This window comes from Rhinolophus sinicus, chromosome 15 (assembly GCF_057876585.1).
Source record: "Rhinolophus sinicus isolate RSI-liver-muscle chromosome 15, RSI-T2T, whole genome shotgun sequence".
Classification (NCBI taxonomy): Eukaryota; Metazoa; Chordata; class Mammalia; order Chiroptera; family Rhinolophidae; genus Rhinolophus; species Rhinolophus sinicus.
The window spans coordinates 34,609,335-34,634,172 of NC_142515.1; the positions used below are offsets into that span (position 1 = coordinate 34,609,335).

At 34.8% G+C, this 24,838-nt stretch overlaps 1 protein-coding gene and 1 non-coding gene across 4 annotated transcripts in view; both read left to right on the forward strand.

Annotated features, from left to right (window-relative positions):
• Nucleotides 1-24,838, forward strand: part of PRKG1 (protein kinase cGMP-dependent 1) — a 1,140,935-nt gene that overhangs the window by 827,144 nt on the left and 288,953 nt on the right. For all 3 annotated transcript variants that reach the window (XM_019738600.3, XM_019738591.3, XM_019738608.3), the window contains exon 5: nt 13,527-13,590. In XM_019738600.3, coding sequence (XP_019594159.1) covers nt 13,527-13,590 — 64 coding nt within the window. The remainder of the gene's footprint in view (nt 1-13,526; nt 13,591-24,838) is intronic.
• TRNAI-GAU (transfer RNA isoleucine (anticodon GAU)) lies at nt 9,841-9,914 on the forward strand. Its single transcript has one exon. It is a non-coding gene; the product is annotated as a tRNA-Ile (tRNA).

A 24,838-nucleotide genomic window follows, 5' to 3' on the forward strand; every position in this document is an offset into this window, starting at 1 on the left:
GGTGGGGAAAACAGAGGCCTTGAGGAGAAGCAGCTGGAGGCGTTGATCTGTTTTTTTTTTTCCTTTATCTCATGTGCTTCCATTCAGGAAAAGATCCCGAGAACTCACTGTACTAGATCCTCTTAAACCGAGGTTTCCCTTAATCCTAATCAATTTTAACTTATATAGTTATGATGTGTTTAAAGATAAATGTCTTTTAAATAAAGTTGTAATATTGAAAAAAAACCTCATTTTTCTAGTTTTAACAATCAGATGCAATTTGTTTGATGCCTTAAAAACCCTTCCAGTTTCACTTTTTCTCAGAAATAGGTTATTGTAATATTTACAGAACAAAGATCAGGTGCAGTGCAATCTTCTGAATAAGCACCACATTAGATGCTATTAAGCATTTCAGAGGTAATTTAATAAAGTATGTCATTAGTGCCTCACATCCTCATGATCATTTTGACAGGAGCACCAGGGTAACCTTCGTTCTAATTTTGAAAGCAGCCCTTCAGTGGGTTTAAACAAAAAGCTACTGTAACTTTTTTTTTTTTTTTTTTTTTTTAAGAAGACTCTGTCAGGCAATAATTTTCTTTTCTGAATTTTTCTTGAGTAGATAGCCTCAAGGAAACATTCATGTGATTCATGAAAAATAACAAGCAGAAGATCTTTGCACACACCAGGATTGCTGTAAATATGGCACATGTTTTTGAAATGTAAGAACCACTCCTTCCTCTGGGCCAATGCAGCCCCTACTAGGACAAAATGGGTGGCGTGCAGAGAGTGGGTGGGCTGAGATTCAGCTCCCCCCGCCTTTGTATAGTGTGCACATTGCACAACCCCTATGCAATGTGCTTAGGTCAAAACCACTATTGCTTTATTGCATTTGGCTTTATTGAATGTATTCCTTTAATTTGCATGCTTTTGAGTACCTACTACATGGCACACTCTGTTAAGTATAGTATTGTACACGTTGAATTATATGTCTCTTTAACTGAGTGCCCACCCTATGGCAGCTTCTTTGCTAAGTGTTTCCTACTGACTGCTCACAACTGACCTATGAGCTCGATTTTGTTGTTTCCATTTCCCGGCTAAGGAGCTGAAACTTACTGGCTTTATTAACTTGCCCATAGTTACATAGCTAAGAAGTGGAGGCACTGGGGTTCCAAACCCTTTTTTTTTCCCTGATTCTATAGTCCCCACTCTTAGTTACTACATAGTAGGTGCTATTCAGGCTGGATGCCTACTTACCTATAGAGAGAAAGTTGTCAGGGACTTCTTCCCAGAAGAAGTTGTCCCTGAGGTGAGTCTTAATGAAATTTATACAAACATGTGGGAATTCAAAGACTGATTAAAACCACCATGAGGTATCACCTCTAACCTGTCAGCCAGAATAATGGCTATTAAAAAAAAAAGAAGAAGAAGAAGAAGAAGGAGAAGGAGAACGAGCAGGAGCAGGAGCAGGAGCAGGAGAAGGAAGAAAACAAATGTTGGCGAGCATGTGGAGAAGTTGGAACCATTGCACACTGTTGGAAGAAGGGATGCATGATGATGAAGTTGCTATGGCAAACAGTATGGAGGTTCCTCAAAATTTAAAAAGAGAACGACCATAGAATACAGCAATTCCGTTTCTGCGTATTTATGCAAAATAATTGAAATCAGGATCTTGAATAGATATTAGCACCCCCAGGTACATTGCAGCCCTATTCACAATACCAAGATGTAGAAACAACCTAAATATCCATCTACATATAATTGGAGAAAGAAACTGTGGTATATACTCATAAAATTTCAGTAAAACAAGATGAATTCTCTACAGATTTGCTGTATAATGTTGTACCTATAGTCAGCAGCAATGTATTTTGCACTTAAACATTTGTCAAAAGGGCAAATCTCAATTGTTCTTACCACATTAAAAATAAAATGTAAAAAATAAACCGATAATATAGCTTGAAAAGCTTATCTGCACTTTAGAAAATAAGCTTGAATATGTTTCAGTGTTAGTGATTATTTAAAATTAGCATATACCAACTGAAATTATTGGAGTAGCTTGTAAAACATACATTGAACAACATGGATGAAACTTTTGGATGCTATGCTAAGTGAATTAAGCCTGTCATGGAAAGATAAATACTATATGATGCCATTTATATGAGGTAGCTAGCATGTCTAAATTCATAGAGACAGAATGTGGAATGGTGGTTACAGGGACTGGAGGGAGAGGAAAATGAGACAGTATTGTTTTATTGGCATAGACTTTCAGTTTGGGAGCATGAGAAAGTTCTAGAGATGGATAGTGGTGATGATTGCCCAACAATAGGAATACATTTAATACCATTGAACTGTGCATTTATAAATGATTAAAATGATACATTTATGTTACATATATTTTATTAAAATTTAAAAAATACATTGAATTCTGGGAACCCATTCCATGACTTTTTGAATCAGAACTTCTAATGACTTTAAAGTTTGGAGACAACTAGCCTATGGCATTTTGACCAAAAATGTGTTGTAAGAGCTTGGTACTTGCTTTTGAAAATCTGGGTAATCTACAGAATTGAATAACATTAAAATCAAATTTGATAGTTTGTAGTTAGATAGTATAGCATAGTTTTAGAAGATAGTTTTTAGAAATTTTTAAAAGAATTTTTGTGTTTCAAGTAACTCGATCACTGATAATTTGTTTGATGGCTTCATTTGAAATTAAAGCAATTTCAAACGCAATTTCACTCATACTATTTCATGGCATTTGTTTAAAATTGCTCAGGCCAGAGTTAATATTGCTACAGCAGAAATACAAACACTGAAATTTACTATGGTGATGTGATTTTCCCACCTCTTACACATACTACCTGGAGTTAGGATGGTAAGAAAGATACGTAAGTGATGAGAATATAACTCTTGTCTAAATGAGAGTTGCAGGAATAATTGTTTCATAGATTTTTGCCTTTTTAAACATTGAAACAACTTCTACCATTATTAAATCATTTGAATTAGGATATATCACATGACTAAAGAGATGAGGGAGAATGTACTTGCAGAGTTTACCTGAGAAAAGGCATACAACGTAAGGTTTATGTAGGGAAAGGAAGTGTTTACAGCACTCAGTAAGGGCAGGAGAGGAATGGAAAACCAGGGAAGAGGACACTTGTACCATTCTTAGAGCCACCTGTCCCTGACCTCTTTGCTTTGGAAGGGCTATCCTCTAGTTTCTCCTGAGTATGCCCCTCCTCTTGGTGAGAAACTAAAAGGATGTGCCCTGATCCCTTCAATACCACGTGCAAAGACCAGGACCCTGGACTTTCCTGCCCGGTTGGCCCTGAGTTTGTTTATAGGGTCTGCACTGGCCTTCTCCCAGGTCCTTTCTTCCTGCCCTGCTATTTTTCCCACCTCTTTGTGTGAGTGTTGACCAAAAGGCAGCTGTGTCTGTGTGTGAGGATAGGATGGTTGTGGTGGATGGCACATTGTTGCACAGAAGATCAAGGCGCTGCCAATGTTAGGGATGGATCTGGAGGACAGTTCTATTTCAAATGGAAATCATTTTCCCTATATTATCCCATTTTTCCTTTTCAAGACAGATTTGTAGGCTCTTTGCATTTCGTGATCTGAATTTTTGATCAATACTGGAAGCTTCCAGAAGATAAGACACCTCCAATGTATTCTCAAAGCCTAAATGCATTTAAAGGGATTCCAAAGGGTATCTGGAGTCAAAAGGAGAAAGAAGAGAACCTTGGAGATATTTCTCCAACAGTGGGTTTCTCTGCTTGGACTCACTAGGGAGGCTGACTGGAAGTACCAGGCTTCTGAGCTTGATCAAAGGTTTCATTCCTCCTCTGTGGTCACAAAAACTGAGAGCCATTGGATTTCAAGGGTTTTTTGTGACCTTTATAACAGGAAGATTAGAGACTTTATTCCCTACCTTGTGGGCATGACTTACCTCCTGGGTTGAGGTATGACCTTGGGGAAGAGCCAAACAATGAATATAATGAATCAATATCTTGCTGAAAAATAAGGCTTGATACTCCAAATCAAATATAATTTGATTTAAGAAAATGAAGAAATGGTTATTTCCAATATTCTTGAGTCTACACTGAGATCCATATCTGACATATTGAAAGTTGATTTTGATTACTGAGCATCTTAAACAGTAATAACATTTAGAACAACAACTGTGTATACTTGTGGTGGCTGCTAATGTTTATTGAAAGTTTACTGTGTCAGGCACCTTCTTAATGCTTCACATCTACTGTTTTGCTTATTTTCATCAAAACCCTACCTGCAAAACCCCCCTTTTTAAGCTAAAGAGGATGAGACTTACAGAGGTTAAATTATTTGCCAAAGGCATAGCTAATAATTAGTAGCAGAGAAAAATTCAACTTGATTCTCTTTCATTCTAAATCCCATATGCTTAATTAACTATACAGTCTTCCAGGACAAGGAATTTAAATTATATTAATTGGTGATAAAATTATACCTTATGTATCGATAATGGTTTGCTTTATCTAAAGTAGTCTTACATGCAAAATAAATTCTTGTTATTCTTATAACCTGATAGATAATAGGTAGCTATTGAAGAATTAGAGCCATTGTGTGATAATGACTGAATGTTACTCATAGAAAAAAAAAATCTGACAGTGATGTGTAAAGCAAATTGGGGTGGGAGACAACGAAGAAGGGGGCAAAGGAAGACCAGTTATAAGACTATTGCATAACAGACTGAACCAAGATCAATGCCAAATCATCCAATTAAGGGAGAAAAACATGTTGAGGGCAGACAGACAACCTGATGAGCTCATAAAGGGGAAAGATCAGATATCTGTAAGGTTAAGAAGGGTCCTTACTTTAATCTTTCATCAATAGAAATTGATTTCTTGGGTAAGCCAGAGATTTCTGCTTTTATTTAATTGGAATGAGCTGTAGGAAGCTACTAGCATAGAGATAAACAATACCTGTCAGTATTCTTGGCATTAAACTTGATACAGAGCTGATTTCTTATGACAAAATAAAAAGTCTGCTGTTCTCCAAAAGTTACCCAAAGATAATTAATGTAACTCTGTATGCTCTGCTGTAGGTAGAGGACATTGTTGAACTATTACTATTTCAATACTTATGTTTATTCAAGAGATAACTTGCTTTATACATACCTGGTTACATCTGATACTCTTTGGTTATTGTAAAAAAACACTAAAACTTTCTGAAAAAAATCAAATGCTTTGCTACTAAGTAGATTATAAAAATATTGCTTTTTCTGTATAAAAACAAAACTGTTTTATGTAAGTTCTTTAACAACTGCAGAGAGTTGTCATTGTCTCCCCTCTTTCTCTCTTATCCACATGAGGTGGACAAGAAAATTACTACCAGGAAATCATGCTGCTTCTACTTTTAAAATATAGCAGAGCTTAACTGCTTCTCACCACCTCCATTGCTTCCACCCTTTCTGAACTCTATTATTGCTCATGCAGTTGGCTCTACCTGGTCTACCAGCTTCTACTCTTGTCCCCTTGCAGTTTATTATCTATAGAGCTGACAGAGGAATGTCTTTAATGTGTAGTAAGTAAGACCATGTCACACCTCGCCTTCACATTTCACTCAGATTAAAGCTAAATCCTTAGAATGGTCTACTAGCCCCTTTGTGATCTGACCCCTCCCCCTCCACTCTCTTCCAACTCACTGAACTCTAGACACCCTAAGCACTTTGCTGCTTCTGGAATCCACTTAGCATTTAAAATCCTTTGCCCTCCTTACCTCTGCCTGGTTGCTCTTTCTTAGATCTCCAGTTAACTATCTCCTTCACCATTCTCAGATATTTGCTAAAATCACACATTCTCAATGAGGAGATCCTGGTCCTATTTAATATTTCAACCTACTCCTCCTCCCATTGTAAACCCTATTACCCTGTTTGACTTTTTATAATGTAAAATTCTATTGTCTTTATTTAACATACCATAATATATATATATATATATATATATATATAATATATATCATTTATGTTTATTCTTTTAAAACATATTTTTCTAATCAATATGCAAGAATCTTTGCCACCTACAATAAGTTATGGCACATAGTAGGCACTCAATAAGTTTTAATAAATAAACAAGTAAATTAGTTAAATTATAATATTTTATCAACAATATAGAACTTTTTTCTTTTTAGACCCATTAAGATACATTTTATCTAGTCATAACCATAATTGTGCATTTCATATTTTTTGGTATTGTAAAGATACATTTACAATGTAGAAAAAAATTGAAAATATGAAAAAATAGAAAGGAAAAAGAAGACTAATAGTAATTGAACCTAACACAATCCTTGTCAACCTGACATTTTCCTGCAAAGATTCTCTGTTCATAATTGTAACGGTCTTTAATAAAAACATGATTATCGTATGCTATACATCATTTGTATTATCCTTTCCTTGTAATATTATCTTGTAAGTATTCCATGTTTTATATCCTTTTCATCAATGTTACTTTTAATCAGTGTATGTCAGGGGTTCTCTGATTTATGTGGGTTATGTCTATTGATACTGCCTGTATTAAGAGTTAAAAATGATAATATCTTAAAATATTTATTTCCTAATTCATTTAAAAACATCAAAAATAAACCAAGCACATGTTAACCTAAAGAGCCTATTTTGTTTTTAACTTTTTATTTATATTTAAGTGTGTTTTTCCAGGACCCATCAGTTCCAAGTCAAGTAGTTGTTTCCATCTAGTTGTGGAGGGTGCAGCTCACAGTGGCCCATGTGAGGATTCAATGGACAACTTGTTGTTAAGAGCACCGCACTCTAACTAACTGAGCTAACCGGCCATCCCCGAGCCTATTTTTAATGAAAATAACTATTTTACAAAAAAAAAAGTTAGTGAAAAGAGAAGCTTGAGTTTATATTTTTCAAAATCTGTCAATATCCAGCTTAGTAGAAAACAACAAATTCTCATATCTGATTCTGCATTCTGCATTCCATTTTTTGAATTTCTGTTGTTTTTGTTGAAGTATATGAAAAAATCAGGCCACTAGGGAGGATTATGCTAATGGCATTTTCAGATAATTGTGGAAATTATTTGATACTATCCCCAAACCAAAAAATGGTAATTTATTAAAGCTTAGTTGCAACACGGCATCAGAAACCACATCCATGAAATTTTTTCGTACTTCATTACATTAAAATCCATTGATCCATCTTTTACTTTGAATAGATCTTTCCCCATACATGATTTTATAACATCCTGCATTGGTCATCTGGAAAATATTGGTTTACTGAATTATACAGAATTTCCAATATTAAAAAAACACACCTCTCATTTGTTAATATCAAATATCACCAGTAATCTCATCAGAAAGTCTTCAAGTATTGAAAGTCTTTTAAGCCCACAAGAGCAGACAAAAGTTTTCTGAAGTTTTAATTTTCATTCAGAAGTTTGAATTATATTATTGGCAACAAATACTGTCTGTTGTTTTCCTCAAAGTGACAGGCTCATTTTGTCTTTTTCAAAAAGTTGTCTACCAGATACTTAAGTCTGAATAACCGAAGTTTGTTGGTCATTGCCAAGTAAAAATGATGTTCCATGAAAAAAGTAGCTAATGCAGCTTGCAACTCCAACAATTACACAAGTCATTTTCCTTGAGACAATCATCATAATTCAATATTGCAGCAGAAGTGCTTTCTCTTTACTTGCCATTTGTCACATGATATTAAAATGATCCACACATGAAGTTTAAATTTTAATAAAATTAATAACTTTTACTGTTTCACTAAAATAATCTTAAATTGCAACTGGCATTTTATTTTGTTTCTTTTTTTTTTTTCTATATGTGGTGAAAAAATATAATGACAACTAGGACAATTTGGTGTTACTGCCGTAAGATGTGCTGAGGGGTCACCATTGCTTTTGCACCATCAGTACAAATGTTAACATAGTTATTCCAGGATAAGCTATAAAATTTTAAAAGTTATTGCACACTTACTAGTTCAGTACCACTTGTGTCTGCTGCCAAGCATTCATATAAAAGATCTCATTTGATGATTAGTTGGTTCTGATACAAGATGAATAACAAGCAAAACAAGTTAAACCATGGCTATAGAATGATTCATTTGTAAGGCAAAAGTACAATTCTACAGGCAAAATCTTAACTCGTCTTTGTGTTTGCAGCTTAATTTTTAATTCAGTAAGGTGCTATGTCATTGGCAAGAGGCAGTGCAATTATTTATTTTCCTGACTTCATCAAGCAGGCATTCAGCAACGTGAAGCCTGGAGGGCTTTGTTAATCGCTCAGCTATCCTGTGGGCTTCTGCAGTCATTGCAGTATGGAAATTCACCCTGTAAGATGCTCCACTTACTTTTATATTTCTAATTTGAAAAGCTTTACCAAACATTTTTTTGGCTTTTAAAAACTTCATTATGTCTACACTTAAAAACTCAATATACTTTTCTTAAAATTTTGAAAAATTAGGATCAAAATGCTATTAACAACTGACATGATATTATTTTTAAAATGTTCTGTTACATAAGACAATAAGGTAAATTATCATCTGTAATGCTGAGGCAAAGATATATTTGGGTCATATTTTTATTTCTTATTTCCAGTGTCTGTAAATTACTTTGGACTAGATTTACTCAGTCCATGATTCAGTTAATTTCTGATGTGTCCTTTTTTATATTTTTCAGCGTCTTTAGACTTAGAAATTGGCAGCTGTGGCTTGAGAATATGAATCTTCCAATCTTATTTAAAAATAAGAATTGTATAATAAACTTTCTTTTATTAAATTCTTAATATTAACAATTATTACAAAATTCTAAAATTATAAATTTTAGATAAAATTTAAAAAGTTACAAATGTTTTTGAAAAATGTATAAAACTATTATTGCAACACAAAATATCCATATATATTTGCTTTTTATTGTTTTCCACTTAGGAAGAGGGAAAACTTCAGAATTTCAAAAAATGATTTATTAGATGATAATAAATTTATGGAGATTAAATTTATTTATAAATTTATAAATTTATTTATGTCTATTAAATTTATAGCAGGCACATGACAACTAACTAGTAATAGTACATAGAAGTACTGAAAAAACACTGAGTTAATTTCTGTAACTAGCATGCATATCATAAACCTACTTCTACTACCTTAAAAAAATTCTAGAAAACATCAGGATCATACAAGCATGCACCTATTAACCATCAAAATAATGATGTCATCATATAGCCTCTGGAGAATTCTATGGTACACATGTAAAAGAACAGTGAAGAAGGCAAATTGCAACTTACACTATTTGTTTTGACTTTGAGGACCCCCTTGAAAGGGTCTTGGGAAATCCTGGGCTCCCAGACCGCATTTGAGTACTGCTGCTGTATGTTTTTATGTTAAAAAAAAAAATGTAAGAGGCCCTTTTTTTTTTTTTTTTTTTTTAAGACACATGGATGTAATAAAATTCTTTGTACTTAGATCCCTTCCCTCACTGTTAGTTATTTTCGATAGTAGATTACCAGAAATAAAATCACTAAGACCAATTCAGAATGAGGGACATCCAATAAGACAATTGTCCTAGTCTGTTCAAAAAGTTAATGTAATAATGGGGGTAAGGTAGGAGGATTGTTATAGGATAAGAAACCAGAGAAACATAATAGCTAAAAGAGGTGTATGGATTTTTATGGATCCTGGTTTGAAAAGAAAAAAAAAATGACAATGAAATTTTTGAACAATTTGTAATATTTGAATATGGAATAGATATTAGATGACATTAGGGAATTGTAGTTAATTTTTCTTATGTATGATAATGGTACTATAGTTATTTATTTAGGAACATGTTCTTATTTTTTAGGATATATATACTAAAGTATTAAGGGCGTGGCTGGTTAGCTCAGTTGGTTAGAGTGTGGTGCTGATAACACCAAGGTTGCTGGTTCAATCCCTGCATGGGCCAGTGTGAGCTGCACCCTCCTTAAAAAAACAAAAAGTATTAGGGGTGAATTTTGATGATATCTGCAGTTTACTTTAAAAATTTCATCAAAAATTATAAAATCTATCTATACACATACAGAAAAATAAATGGGTTGAAGGTAGAGATAGAGCAAAGATGGCACAATGTTAACAGCTGCAAATCTAGGTGGTGGGAATACAGGTGATTCTTGGACTATTCTTTCAGCCTTTCAATTTATTTGATACTGTTTTTCACAGCAAAAAGTTGGTTAATAAATGAGTTACTAAATCAATGTTATTAACATTAATAATTCATTTCTAAATGATTATCAAAAACTATAGTACTGTTTTGAAAGTTACATGTGGCATTTCTGAGTACTTTTACTGTAAAGTGTGTTACTGAGTAAGTGATTAGCTCCACAGTCATTCAGGTGGAAAATGACTTCACCCATACTGAGTCGTGTGACCTCAGGCAAACTCTCAATATCCCAGTTGTCTTATCTGTAAAATGGGTGACAGTAACAACAGTATTTGATAAAGTTATTATAAAAATAAAATTTATATTATCTATGAAACCCTTAGTCCAGTACCTAGCAAATAGAAACCACTCAAATCTCATCTTTTAGTATTGTCCATTCAAATTCCAACTCCTTACTTCTTTCAATTAGAAAATCCAATGGAAATACTCCACACGTTAAATCATCTCTATTATATTACTTTCAAGTGCATTCTGTAATTTCAGGCCTATTGCAAGTCCTTAGGGAACCAAATGTTTTAATAGATCTGTAAGAATTACTTATAATTAGCATGTAAATTATCATAAATAATTTTTTAACATAAGTGAAAATATTCTTCTTTACTGTTTAAACATTTTATGGAAGTTTGTCCTTATAATTATTTTGCCTTAAGTTTTCTAAATCATAGATGATTTCATCTTGAGTTATCAGATATGAAAAACTACACTAATGTTTTTTGATGTTTCTGGAAAAATTGAACCAAGATGTTTCATGGTTAGAATTTCAAAGTATAAAAATCCTTAATTCTTTTGTTCTTGGTGTTCAAGCTATCAGTGGACCAATAATTCTTAGAAAGCAGATTAATTACATGGGCGAACTTATCTAACTGTTTAGAGAGATAGAGATCTTAGGATTTTAAAGGTGACTACAAAATTGTTTTCAGAATAATTTATGAAAGCAAAGCCTCTTATTTTTCTGCTAATTAATTTCCATTTTTTTAAAAATCTACAAGCTTCAGTTGTTACTAATAATTTTTAGAATGTTTCTTAAAAATCATCCTGAATTCTTATTGGTAGTAAATGCTGCTGAATATTTTGAGGCATTTAAAATTGTAAAAAAAAAAATAAAAAACATAATATATATACACAATGGAATATTATCAGGGATGGGAAAGAAGGAAACCTGCTCTTTGCAACAATATGGATGGACCTTGAGGGAATTACACCAAGTGAAATAAACCAGACAGAGAAAGACAACACTGCATGGTATCACTTATATATGGAATTTAATAAAAACCTAAACTCATAGAAATGTAGAGTAGAAAATTGGTCACTGGGTTGAGGCGCAGGGAGTCTGGTAAAAGGGTACAAACTTTGAGCTATAAGATAAATAATGTCGGAGGATCTAATGTATACGGTGGCACTTACAGTTGATAACATTGTATTGTATGATTGAAATTTGCTAAGAGAGTAGAACTTGAATGTTCTCACACACACAAAAAGATAAATATGTGACGTAAAAGATGTTATTAACTAGATTAACTACATGGGAGGAGTCTTTTCACAGAATATACATATATCAAATCATCGCAGTGTACACTTTAAATAGCTTACGATTTTGTCAATCACAACTCAATAAAGCTGAAAAAAAATAAGTAAAATTGTAAAAGATAATGTATTTAAAATGCCCTTCTAAAACTTAATGTTTTTGTTTTCATTTAGTGTTATGTGGTCAAGCAAATATTAAATTTTTTCTCATGGATAAGAACTGTCGTGAAAATGAAAGTGTTATAATATGACTTGATATAGACATAACACAGACGTAATAGGCCTGTCAAAAGAGGGGGCCAATTACAATAACATGAGAAAAACTCAGTTGTAGTTTGCGTTTCCATAAATACCCACTGGGACAGAAACAGTCTAATTATTCTTACATCTCTGATAAACTGAAAAACAGCTCATTAAAAGAACAAGGAAGGGTTTCATTTTTCAACCTCCATACCTTCTGGAAACAGCTTCCTCTATCTTCCTCTCTTTCTGTGATATGTTCTATCCAGATGCTGAAATAGGCTGCCTTCTGGACATTAAAACCCACACGGCTCAGACCACACCAGTAAATCTGGTGGAACAGATGGTCCTGGGTGAGTTGTTATACCTCTGCATAAAACTTTGGGATTTTATCAATAGCCTTTATACTAAGTAATGGGAATCAGCATGACAGACAAATTAACAATAAAACTTTCATGCTTGTATCCAAATGATATGTTATGGTTTCTTTCATTGTATCATTCTAAACAAGTCAAAACTATTGATAGTATACATATAAATGTATCTGCACTCATTTATATAGTCTTTTCTCTATTCAAGCATTGATGTAGGGTTAAATGAGAATTTAGTTCCACATTCCAGTTAGATTTTCCAGTGGAATTTCAAGAATTATGTATCAATGACTATTTTTTTTTCAATCATTACTATTTCACATATAAAATAAGTTTTGTTGCTTCATGTATTCAATATCATTCAGCAGTTTTTCATTTGCTGGTCAATGAGGAAAAATAAGAGAAGAGGATGAAAAGAACAAAATTAACATTTTTCAGTGTCTACTATGAGTGTCTGGCTCTTTACCCTGTTTGATCTGATCCTTATAACTGTCCTAGGAAGCATTCTCACATCCACACTTGCATAATTTTATTTAAAACATGTTATTGAGTTGTTATATGTAAATCACTGAAAATACAGGGGTTAAACAAGACAGATGTTATTTTTGTGGAGTTTTAATTCTAGCAGGGAAGATGCCCAGTAATAAATATCCCATTACCGAATTACAGTTGTCGTAAGGGATGAAAGAGTTCACAATAGGAGTCCCTGATCTAGCGGGGGTGGGATTGGGAGAGTAGGGAGATTCCAACATTGTTGAATGAATGATTGCATGTCTGAATGTATCACCATCAATCAAGCTGTGTCCTAAAGAATGAGTAGCAGTTGTCCTGTAAAAAATTGTGTGTGTGCGCGTGCGTGTGCTTGTGTGTGTGTGTGTGGGGGGGAGGGACTCAGAGAGGGAGTTGGAACTGCAAGGAGTCTGATGACAGTAGGCTGATAAGGGAGAGAGTGTTTTTTTCCCATTATAGCGGAGGCATTCAAGGTCACACAGATAAATGTAAGTAGGATTTGATCGTGATGCTGTCCAACCCCCAAGTTCTTTCTACTACATGTCTTTTCCCTGTTAGTCATCAAATCACACTTACGTTATTGCTTTGATTTTCATTTACAGATTCTTTGCTGTGAAATGCTTTTGCATTTTCATTCAGACATATTGATGTTTTATTTATGAAAGTAAATTGCTATTCATGCCTTCAGCATCATCTCTATTTTATTTTTCAGCGTTCCAACATTCCAGAGCCTTCCTGAAGAGATCCTCAGTAAGCTTGCTGATGTCCTTGAAGAGGTAATTGTTTTTAACCCTTGAACTTTTCCAGAGAGGACCCAGCCCATCAGAGCTGTGTAATAACAAATTAGAAACTGCAGGGAGACCTTTAAAATAGTTTAAAGCTCTGGGATGCGTTTTATTCGGCTTCAATGAAAAGCAGCTCAGCTGACATTTATACATAGTCAGAAATGTGCAAATCAACTATAGAATGAGGAAAACTTCATTGTGGCAAATACAATGTTACTTTGACTTCCAAGGATGGGAGATTACTTATTTCTCTTATTTTAATCAGTATAAGGCAAGAGAGTGTAGTAACTGCCACTCTGAAGCTTCAGATCAGCAATTTTACAACAGGAATTAGCAGTTGGGTACATATTTTACACACATAATTTTATGACTGAATGTGAAAGTGTCACTGTTACTTATTTTTCTCTGAACCTGTAAAGCACAAAAATATTGAAGCATGAGACAGAGGAGGTTTACACAAGCAGAGGCTTGAATGAGCACAAGTGCATAGGGTCTCTGGTACCTATAGAGACAAGGAAGGCGGGAAATCTGGGCACACGTGCAGGTAGGTGGTTGGAGGAGTGGTTTTCCACAGAAAGCCTGTTCTGGTATCTTCTATTTCCTCAGTGATCTAGAAAGCAAGGTTATCAACTGAGAATGAGGATTAAGTAGAGGTATGAGAAGTTTGAGGATGGAGGAGCAGTTATGAGAAAAAATGGCAGAGTAAATGGACTAAGACAACACAACATGGTTGCCAGGCATCATTCAGGACTCACTTGATGTTAACAATCCCAAATCTAAGTTAAACAAGCAAGGGAGACTTTATTTTAGACCGGTAATAGGGGAGACAGATCAAACTCAACTCTGCTGGAACCAGAGATGGGGGGATTTTTAAGTCCTAAATGAACTAGTGGGCAAGTACTCCAGTAGGGAGGAGGTTGGTCAATGCCATTAGGTCATCTGTGTTTGCGAATTATCCCTTCTGGAAGTTAGGCTCTTACCCTTCCACAGAGACTGAGAGATAGAAACCTTATATCCTTGTATGATTACATTTCTACGGGATGGCTTCTGGGTCCTTGAGAGAGACATTCTTGAGCTGTACAACCACCAAAGCCTGGGAAAAGTTTTGCATCTTGAAGAGGCAGATTAAAAGATTATGTAAGGTGCCAGATGGGTACTTGACTTATCAGGGGGAATCACTTCATAGACTGTGTAGATAGATGCCTGACCACTGTGCTGTACACCCGAAGCTGATGTAGAGTAATATTGAATGTCAACTATAATTAAATATCTATCTATCTGGTCATAGGATGTAAAGTACAGCATAGGGAATATAAACTCAGGGAATAACCCCCCCAAGTCTGCTACCCATCTATATACAATGTCAGATGGGTAGTAGACTTGGGTGGGTTATCACTTTTTGAGGGTTGTAAATGTCTAATCATTATGATGTTTTGTACACCTGAAACTAATATACAAAAATAAAATTTTAAAAAAAGAGTTTACAGTTGCAAACTTTTAAAGTAAAGAAAAGGGAGAGCAGGAGCCTAAGAGTCAGGAAGAAGCCTGTCTAAAGTTTAGTCAAGCTGAGGGGTGGGTGTGTGTGTGTGTGTTTGTGTGTGTGTGTGTTTCAGCCCCATTTGTTTGCCTGGATTCAGATGTCAAGTAGGCAGATACTTAGATTTAACCAGGATTAGTATTTTGCCAGAAAAAAAAAAAAGAAAGAAAAGAGTACCTGAGGGAGGCAATAGGAAGTTGAGGGTACCTGAAGAAAGGATTACAATGATTGACTTGGAATTAAACTGGGGAAGGGGGAGCGGAGTCTTGGAAGAAGCATGGGCCAGTGAGAAATTGTAAGATCAATGGATTTTAGTTTCACGAGGTTGAAGGATTTTTGGAGTTGTGCTATATAGTTGGGGTGAACTGGGAAGATACTGAAAATGTTTTTGTCTCCAGGTACTAACTATGCCAGTAATTCTATAATCTATAGAACTTCCAAGTTTCATATAGACAAATACTCAATTTGAGGCTTATCGAAGGAAACTTCCCTATGATTTATTGGTCTCCCTTATCTTATATCTGAACACAAAGTAAAGCAGAAATTACATTTGATTCCTACATTCAAATACAAAAAATTCATGAGAAAAAATACTGACTATATTTCTCTCAAAATGTGCTGACCACTGTATGTGAAATCTCTGTAAATGTAAAACTACATTTCCCAGTTTTTTGCTTTTCTTGTTGAATACACTGAAGACCTCTCTGATGACCTTTTTCTTCCTTTTTTTTTTTTAACAAAATTAACTAAAGTACAAATTTACTAGTTCCAATCAAGCCTCTAAAAGAAAAAGAAAATCCTTTAATCATTTTCTTTCTTTTTCCACAGCTGTGAAAACATTTGCTATGTTCTACAAAAACAATAGCAATAGCTCCATAAATAATTCTGACTAAAGAAATATTTTAGTATTTTACGTCAGATTTTCTAATCAGAAGATGCTTTAATTTATGTTTGGATTCTGTGAGGCACAGTATAATCTATACCAATGCCACATGAAAATGGGAACAGATGATTAAGTGCCCACACACTTTGTTTTGAGGACATAAAAATGAAATAAATAGACAAAATGTAAAGTAGACAGATAAATATACTACCCAGTGCATGAAAATGTTCAACTAACGTTGAATAAACAAGCACAATGAGAAATAAATTCGATTAAATTATGTATCAGATAGTGCGAAGCAGGTTTGGAAGAACACAAGCAATACCCATGTCATATGGCATTAAAGGGAAACGGGCTTGCATAATTATTGGGCTGTCTTTCTTTCTACAAATAGCCTCAAGAAGATGAAAGAATCCCAGATTATTTTGAAAGGCAAGCAGTATTATAGCATTCAGTAAAGAAGTTTCAGCAGCCTTGTTTGTTTGACAAATATTTATGGAGTAACTGCCATGTGCCAGCAATCGTTCTGAGCTCTAGGGATTCAGGGTCCTGTTCTCCCATAGCATATGTTCCAGAGGAAGGCACAGACCAGAAGGTCCAAAGGAAAATAGCGTAGAGTGATAAAGCCACTCTGTATTGCGTTACAAACGGGAGACCTGTTTGCGGAGGTGATATTTCACCCGAGATCTAAATGCAGCTATGAGGTACCATGTGTACCAAGCAAAGGGAAAAGCAGGCATAAGGTCCTAAAAAATAAATGAGTTTGCTGTCCTTAAGGAACAGAAGGAAGGTTTATAGTGAGGTAAGATGAGGCTTGAGAAAATTAGGCAAGGACAGATGGCAGAGGGTTTTGCTACCCTGTTTCCCCAAAAATAAGACCTATCTAGACCATCAGCTCTAATGCATCTTTTGGAGCAAAAATTAGTATAAGACCCGATCTTATTTTACTATAAATAAGATCGGTCTTATATAATATAATATAACATAACATAACATAACATAACATAACATAACATAACATAACATAGCATAATATAATATAAGCATTTGCTATGTTCTACAAAAACAATAGCAATAGCTCTATAAATAATTCTGACCATAGAAGTATTTTAGTATTTTACGTCAGATTTTCTAATCAGAAGATGCTTTATGTTTGGATTCTGTGAGCCACAGTATAATCTATACCAATGCCACATGAAAATGGAAACATATGATTAAGTGCCCACACACTTTGTTTTGAGGACATAAAAATGAAGTAAATAGACAAAATGTAAAGTAGACAAATAAATAATATTATATATAATATAATATATAAGCATTTGCTATGTTCTACAAAAAGAATAACAATAGCTCTATAAATAATTCTTATATAATATAAGACAGGGTCTTATATTAATTTTTGCTTCAAAATATGCATTAAAGCTGAATGTCTGACTACATCTTAATTTTTGGGAAACAGGGTAGTCATGATAAGAAGTTTGTTTTTTATTCTAACTGCAATGTTTAGATTTAGAGGGTTTTAAGTAGTAAAGGGACATGACCAAAGTTGTATTTTAATAGCATCTCTCTGGCTAGTGTGAAAAGAATGGATTATAGAGGAGCAGACCAGTGAGAATGCTACCACAAAATAACCCACGTGAGGGTGGGTGGTTTGTATGTAGATTGACTTTCTTATTGACTGTTTCATTTCTTATATTAATTATAAAATAATACTTCTAGCATAAGAGGGAAACAAAAAGAAAGAATAGGGACAAGGGAGGCAGAGACAGAGAAATAAAGTGTGACCAGATAGAAAGCGGAATAAGCATAATGCTATTGATAAAGTGATCAAGGAGGGTATATATGACTGGAGGAAAAATATATGATACTTGGGGCATCCTATTCTAGAGCTGAAAAAGCCTCCTTTATATGAGTCATTTCTGCTGTTGCCCAGCCCAGCCCCTACCTACTCCCCTCTGTAATTTCCAGTGTGGATGTACCCATTTGTGTGTGCTTCCCTATGAGATTATGAAACAAAATAATATCCTTATTTTTAGTGGATCAGTTTTGTGCCCTGTTCTCCCTTTCCTTTACATCACATGGTAGAAATATTTCCTTTGTATGTTGAATTTCTCAGGAATTGTTTTCAGGAACATACAGAAGGTTTCCCTAGTCCTTTTGAGAACTGTGTATGTGTGTAGCTCTGAAGAGGCTCTTGGTGAAAGACTGATCCAGATCGTCAAGCATAGTATCCAAATATTTTCCTCGGTTGTGTTTTGCAAGACAAGTTGAAATAATTACTTGATTCTCTAAATATCCACCTTCATTGTCACCATAGTAGGTTCTTCTCCCCTATATGACTCAAGTCTAAATAAATATCAGATTATTTTGAGAGCTCCAGATATGATTTGCTAGAGAAGCCATTTTACAGTTTGTAAAACATAAGATAATTTTTAGGTACATGTAAGAAATAGCAAGCTCTGACTTAATAAACTAGCTTCATTAACCTCTATATTAGTCCATAATTATAGTTAAATATGTATTGAACTTAATTAGTCAAGTATTGGAATCTATTTTGATGGCCTAGTAAATACTGGTGGTTAAAGGAAAAGAACTGAGAAATTATGAGATAGGATCTAATCTCCTCTTTCTTACTATAACAACCTCACACACTTTCCTTCTTCTTTTATGAACACATGGTTAGTCACTACAGTTGAATTACACTTTTCAAATGGATGAAACAACCCTTGGCTGTTCTTCAGCTGAGAAATAGCTCCTTTTAATGATTACCTACTCAAATACAATGGAAACATGTCACTGTGAATAAATCCAGTGTCTAATATATATCCAAATATCAGGACTGTGTTAACATCTTTAAAGAAAATGACAAATAGAAACTTTTTTATATAGAGAAGAGGAGCAGAAATTAACATTATGTCACAAAGAGTGCTTGAAAATTAATTTGGGTAGGAGTTATGCTTTCACTCATGAGGATGATGAGGTTTAGATAACTCAAGGAAAACTATAGTTTAGTGAAAATGCAAGATTGAAGAACCAAATTTAGCCGACAAATTATTTTTCACCACTTGGTATAGCCCATTTTTCTTCTATGTGAATAGAAGTGGGGCACTGCTTCTGTATTTAAATCTCCTGATTTTTAAATGGAAAATAAATCATACCAAAACTGTTTATTTACTTATATTGAAATATGTTTCATGTACGGTTTTCTCATTAAAACATTGGATTTGGCAATCTCAAAATTAAAAAAAAAAAACACCTTTGTGTTTCACCAGCTTTTTAAGAGCTCTCTAACTTTGGGTCTGCAATATTTTATGATTGGATCTTGGACACTTTTGAGCCTAAATAATGAGTTTTTCTGGTTTGCGTTCCTGAATGGTGCATTTATTTATTTTTTTGTTTTTTGGATATTTAAACTATTATGGCCCTGACAATGTCTTAGACAAATAACATTCCTCAGACTTCTTGAATTGCTAGGAGGGACATGATGAGAAACTAAAACTAGACAGAAAAAAAGGCAAGGAGAGGACATTTTCAACTTACCATTGCTTGATAATATGGTAGGAAGCAAATATCAGATTACATAGTCCAGGGGCCATCATTGGAGGAGGTTAATGTAACAGAGACACTCCTCACTGCAAGGTCCAGCAGTGCTGATTAAATATTTCATTATTTTAGCTGTGCAACTGTTCACTGGTGTTACCGTATCTTGTTGACGTCTTCCCAGATTCCTTTGCATTCTCTCCAGTTGTGAGTAACACAGTGGAAAGCCTACATTTGATTGAGTTATTGGAGAACTGTGAAGCTCTCTCTTTTTATCACTCTACACAGGCCTAGAGTCTTTAGGAAAGAAACTGATTGAGTTGACAGGAACATGATTAGTTTTCTTTGAAATTTGTTATGACTAAACTTTTTCTCCCTTTCGTTTAAGTTTGGCTCTTGTTATTCAAAGCCAGACTGGAGGGAATTCAAAGAACCTATTCTTTCTCAATTGCTTTTGGCCTAAAGAACTCTGAATTTGACATTTAACTGTCTGTTTTGCTTTCCCTGGATTCTTTTGGGTCTTCCCTTCTGTGAGGCAAATGGCTGCTTTTGAAGGGGAAAAACTTGGGTGATACGCATGCACATGTATGTGTTGTGGCAGGGTACAGAGATTAAAAAGTAAAGATAAAACTGTTTAACATTAATATCTTTATATCTTATTCTATTATAGAAGTAAATGTGGGAGAACATATTGTAAATATATATATATATATATATATATATATATACAATAAGGGACTTGTGTTAGAGTTCCCGGAGAAACAGAAGGAATAGGGTGTGTGTGTGTGTGTGTGTGTGCGCGCGCGGAGAGGGAGAGCGGAAGAGCGAGGGAGAGATTTACTTTAAGGAATGGCTCGTATGATTATAGAAGCTGCCAAAGTTCAAAATCTACAGAATGGGCTGGCAGACTGGAGACCACAGAAGAGCTAGTGTTGTAGTTCAAGTCCAATGGCTATCTGCTGGCAGAATTCCTTCTTGTTTGTTTTACTAAGACCTTTAATAGATAGGAAGAGTTCCGTGCATAGTATGGAGAGTAATCTGCTTTACTCAAAGTCCATTATTTAAATGTAAGTCTCATCCACAAAAATACCTTCACAGAACAATCCAGACTCATGTTTAACCAAATATCTAGGCACCATGGCCCAGCTAAGTTGACACATAAAATTAACCATCATAGGACTTGTATCTAGAATATATAAAGAATATTTACAACTCAATAATAAAATAATAAGTAATTCAGTTTTAAAATGAGAAATAACTTGAGTAGATAGTTCTCCAAAGGAGATATACAAAACCCAATAGGTACATGTAAAAATGTTAACATTAATTGTCATTAGGGAAATAAAAATAAAGACCGTAATGACCTCCCTGTTCGTACCCACTAGGATAACTAGAATAAAAATGATAGGCAACAACAATTGTTGGCAAGGATGTGGAGGAATCACAACGATCATATATTGCTAGTGGGATTGAAAAAATAGGGCAAGTTCTTTGTTAAAACAGTTTGAAAACTCCTCAAAATGTTAAACATAGGGTTACCATGTGACCCAGAACCCAAGAGAATTGAAGACATATGTCCACACACACACACAAAAAAAATGTACAAGAATGTTCATAGCATTATTCATAATAGCCAAAAACTAGAAATAAGCCAAGTCTACATCAACTGATGAATGGATAGATAAATGTCATATACTCCTACAATGGAATACTATTTGGCTATAAAAAGGAGTGAAGTACTGATACATGCTACAACATGGATGGCCTTTATATATTATGCTAAGTAAAAGTAAAATGCCACATAGTGTATTATTATGTTTACATGAAATATCCAGAATGGGCAAATCTATAGAGGCAGAAAGGAGATTAGTGGTTTCTAGAGTTGAAAGGATGAGGGTGAATAGGGAATGGCTACTAATAAGTATGGATTACTTTTTAGGGTGATGGAAATAATCTAAAATTAGATTTTTGTCATGGTTGCTCAAAGATGTGAACATACCAAAACTATTGATTTGTATACTTAAATGGGTGAATTTTGTAATATGTGAATTATATCTTAAGAAAACTGTTAACAGAGAAGTAAATATGGCACTTGAGTCTAGTTGTGATAACTTCACTGAAGAAAACATTTGGGGTTATAAGGAGAATGGGTACCGGAGGGCTTTGATCAGGTAGGATTGTAACAAGATGGAGTCACATGTTGTTCTTTGAGGGCCCCACTGACATAACACCATTTAGCTGAGAATTCAGTGATGGGTAGAAATTTTCAGGGGAGGGGTGGGAATGGACAAGTAGGAGAGAGGAAGGGAAGCACTTTTTTGGAAGAAGGAAAGCATTATATGAAGGCATAGAGTTTAGAAGGAAAAAATAATGGTTTCTCTATTTGTATCCAATGAAAAAGGGTACATCTTGATCTAGAACTTGATCTATAAGCATTTAGGTAATCGTTCTCACCCTGAACTTTCTACCTCTTTATTTTCTTTTTTCATTTGATTAATTGATCGATTGATTGATTGAGGTAACATTGGTTAATGGCATTATATAAGTTTCAGGTGTAGAACATTATAATTTGGTATCTGCATATACTGCATGCTCACCATCAAAAGTCTAGTTTTGCATATTTGTATGACCTATTCCACATTGTACAAAATATTCAGTTTTTCATTTTTCAACTTATATCACCTGAGTTGAACCCGTGGTTCTACACCTGAAAAAGACCCAAAATATTTCACCAGGTTGGAATAATGGATGGAATCCACTAAGGTGAGGTAACTGGAGAAGTTTAGAGTTATGCACACATACACACACACACACACACACACACACACACACACACACACAAATCCGGAAATATAAGATGGTAAAGACATGGTGGAGTATAGGCAATATTGCTGGAAACAATGGAATAAAACAATTGAAGTAACTTAGAAATTTGCCCTGGAAAATACTTTGGGGGAGAGTATTAGATTTCTTTTTAACTTAGTAGACTTATTTTATGGGTTAGAGGATGGAGAGCTCCATTTCTAAAAACAGACTTTGGACATACTATTTAACCCATCATTTATGAATGTCTCATTTACGAATGGGGATAATAGCAGTTTCTGCCTCTTGCAGTATTGCTGTGGGTCATAAATTGTATAACTAATATAAAATCATTAATTTCAGATATTGACCAGTGTTTACCAACTCCTTTCACATACTGGCACACATAGAAAATATTTATCCTACATACATACTGAGATTAACAAATGAAACTCCTTACAGCTGGAAGTGACGGGTCAAAGGTTTGGCTGTCCTGAGTCCTACCAGGCTCTCCACCTGGAGGGCTGATTAGGCATTTGGTAAGGTCTGGAGACATCTATGGTTTTTACAAGGTGGGGTGAGAGTAGGTAGAAGCCAGGATGCTGCTAAACATTCAGTAATGCATCGGACAGTGCCACAAAAATCATCCAGCCCCGAATGTTAATAGTACAGAGACTGAGAAGTCTGCCATAGTCCATAGAGGTGACACCACTTGATAAACTGCTAAAAATATAAAGAAAAGAAAATAGGGTTATATGGTAAAGAGTACCAGGGACAGGTGGACTACATTAGCCAGGGTGCTTAGGTAAGTTATCTCTGAAGAGATGACTTTGAGTTGACAGCCATGCAAATATCATGGATGGCAAAACATAGTACAAAATGTTAAGTATTAACAGAAATGACACATATTTTTAAAGCTGCAGTGTAGAAGATATGTAGGTAGGATGTTGTGAATACTTACGTGTTGATTTGGTGCTTGAATAATACTGACTTTTTTGGCATCAGCCTAACTCTTAGATTCTGTGTAATTACATTCTCAGCTTAGACCTTTCTAGTTCTCAGCCTCAATCATTTTCGCATCTTCCCCTATAGGGAATTCCTTCTCCTATATCTCCTAGATCAATTTAGTTATCATGATATGGAAGGGATAAGTGCTTGTTCATTGCTTTAAATGTCTCTAGTTTAGTGAAGATTTACCTCTTTAGATTGTTAAGTTCCTTAGAGTGAAGAACTATACTGATATCCCCTCCCCACTGGGTACCTGTAAGCAGTTGAGAAAAATCAACAATAATACTTATTAATACTAACTCTGTGCCATTCTAAGGACGTGTGTTTAATACCATCCAAGATAAATACTACTGCTTTTACTCTTCCCAATTTATAGCTGGGGGAACTGAGGCCCAGGGAGGTATTTTACCCCACCTCGTCTGACATTGGAAACAACACCTTTTATTACTATGCACTATTGCATCATAAAAATTTGGGAATGAATGAAAAACAAAACAAAATATTTCCCCCACCCCCACTCTTTCTTAAATTTAGGCATCTCCTTTTGAAAATGTTTACTTGTCTTTTTTTTTTCCTTTTTCCCCTGGGAGATTTTTCCCAGTCAGCATTTTTAATTTGTTATGGTAGGAATCCATTTTATGCTATCTACAAGCTCCTAAACAAGGCTTTTCTAGTGATTTTATCACCAGAATATGTATGCTTTGCTCCATGCTGCCTGTAATTCATTAAAATGTATGTGTTCTGCAAATAGGAAACCAATCTGTAATAAATCGGCTTTCTAGAAACCATTCATAGAAAGGGCTTGAAATGGTTGCTACATAAGAATTTGTAAACCTGCATGGTTACTTGTGACTTGCTGTCGTTTATGGGGTTTGGAAAGAGTGAATTTGCACAAAACTATACATTAGTGGCCTGCCTTCAGCATATGTGTGGGATCCCCTTTGCAAAATGCCATTTGATGGTGTTGGATCAATTGTGATTAGTCTCAAATTCCTCTTACAGAGCACAGTGGTAAACACCCTGTCTGAACTAGACATACTGCTCTGGTGAAAAGAAAGCATGAACGAAGATTTTCAACTTTTTTTGTTGTTGTTGTAATCTGAGGCATCTTTGTAGCCGCCAAAAAATCTAGTTCAGGGGCTTGTATACAATAGGCACCAAAGACAGAAATCAGTTAAGAATAGAAGCTTACTTGTGCTTACAACATACCAGGAAGAAGTTAAGATAAGAAAACCAGTTGGTCTTTCAGTTTTAGTCACAACATACAAAGCTTGTCTGTGATAGAGTTGTCAAAACAGCTCAGAGCAGGGGCTAATGCCGGTGTTCAGTTCCAGGCCTTCCATGGCCTTTGGCTACATGTCCCCCTGGAAATCTGCAGCAAGGCAACCTCACACCTGCTTGCAGAGAAGGAATCATGCCCTTTCTTAGGGATGTGGCTGCAAGGCTGTTTCCTGGTAGATAAGGCTCTA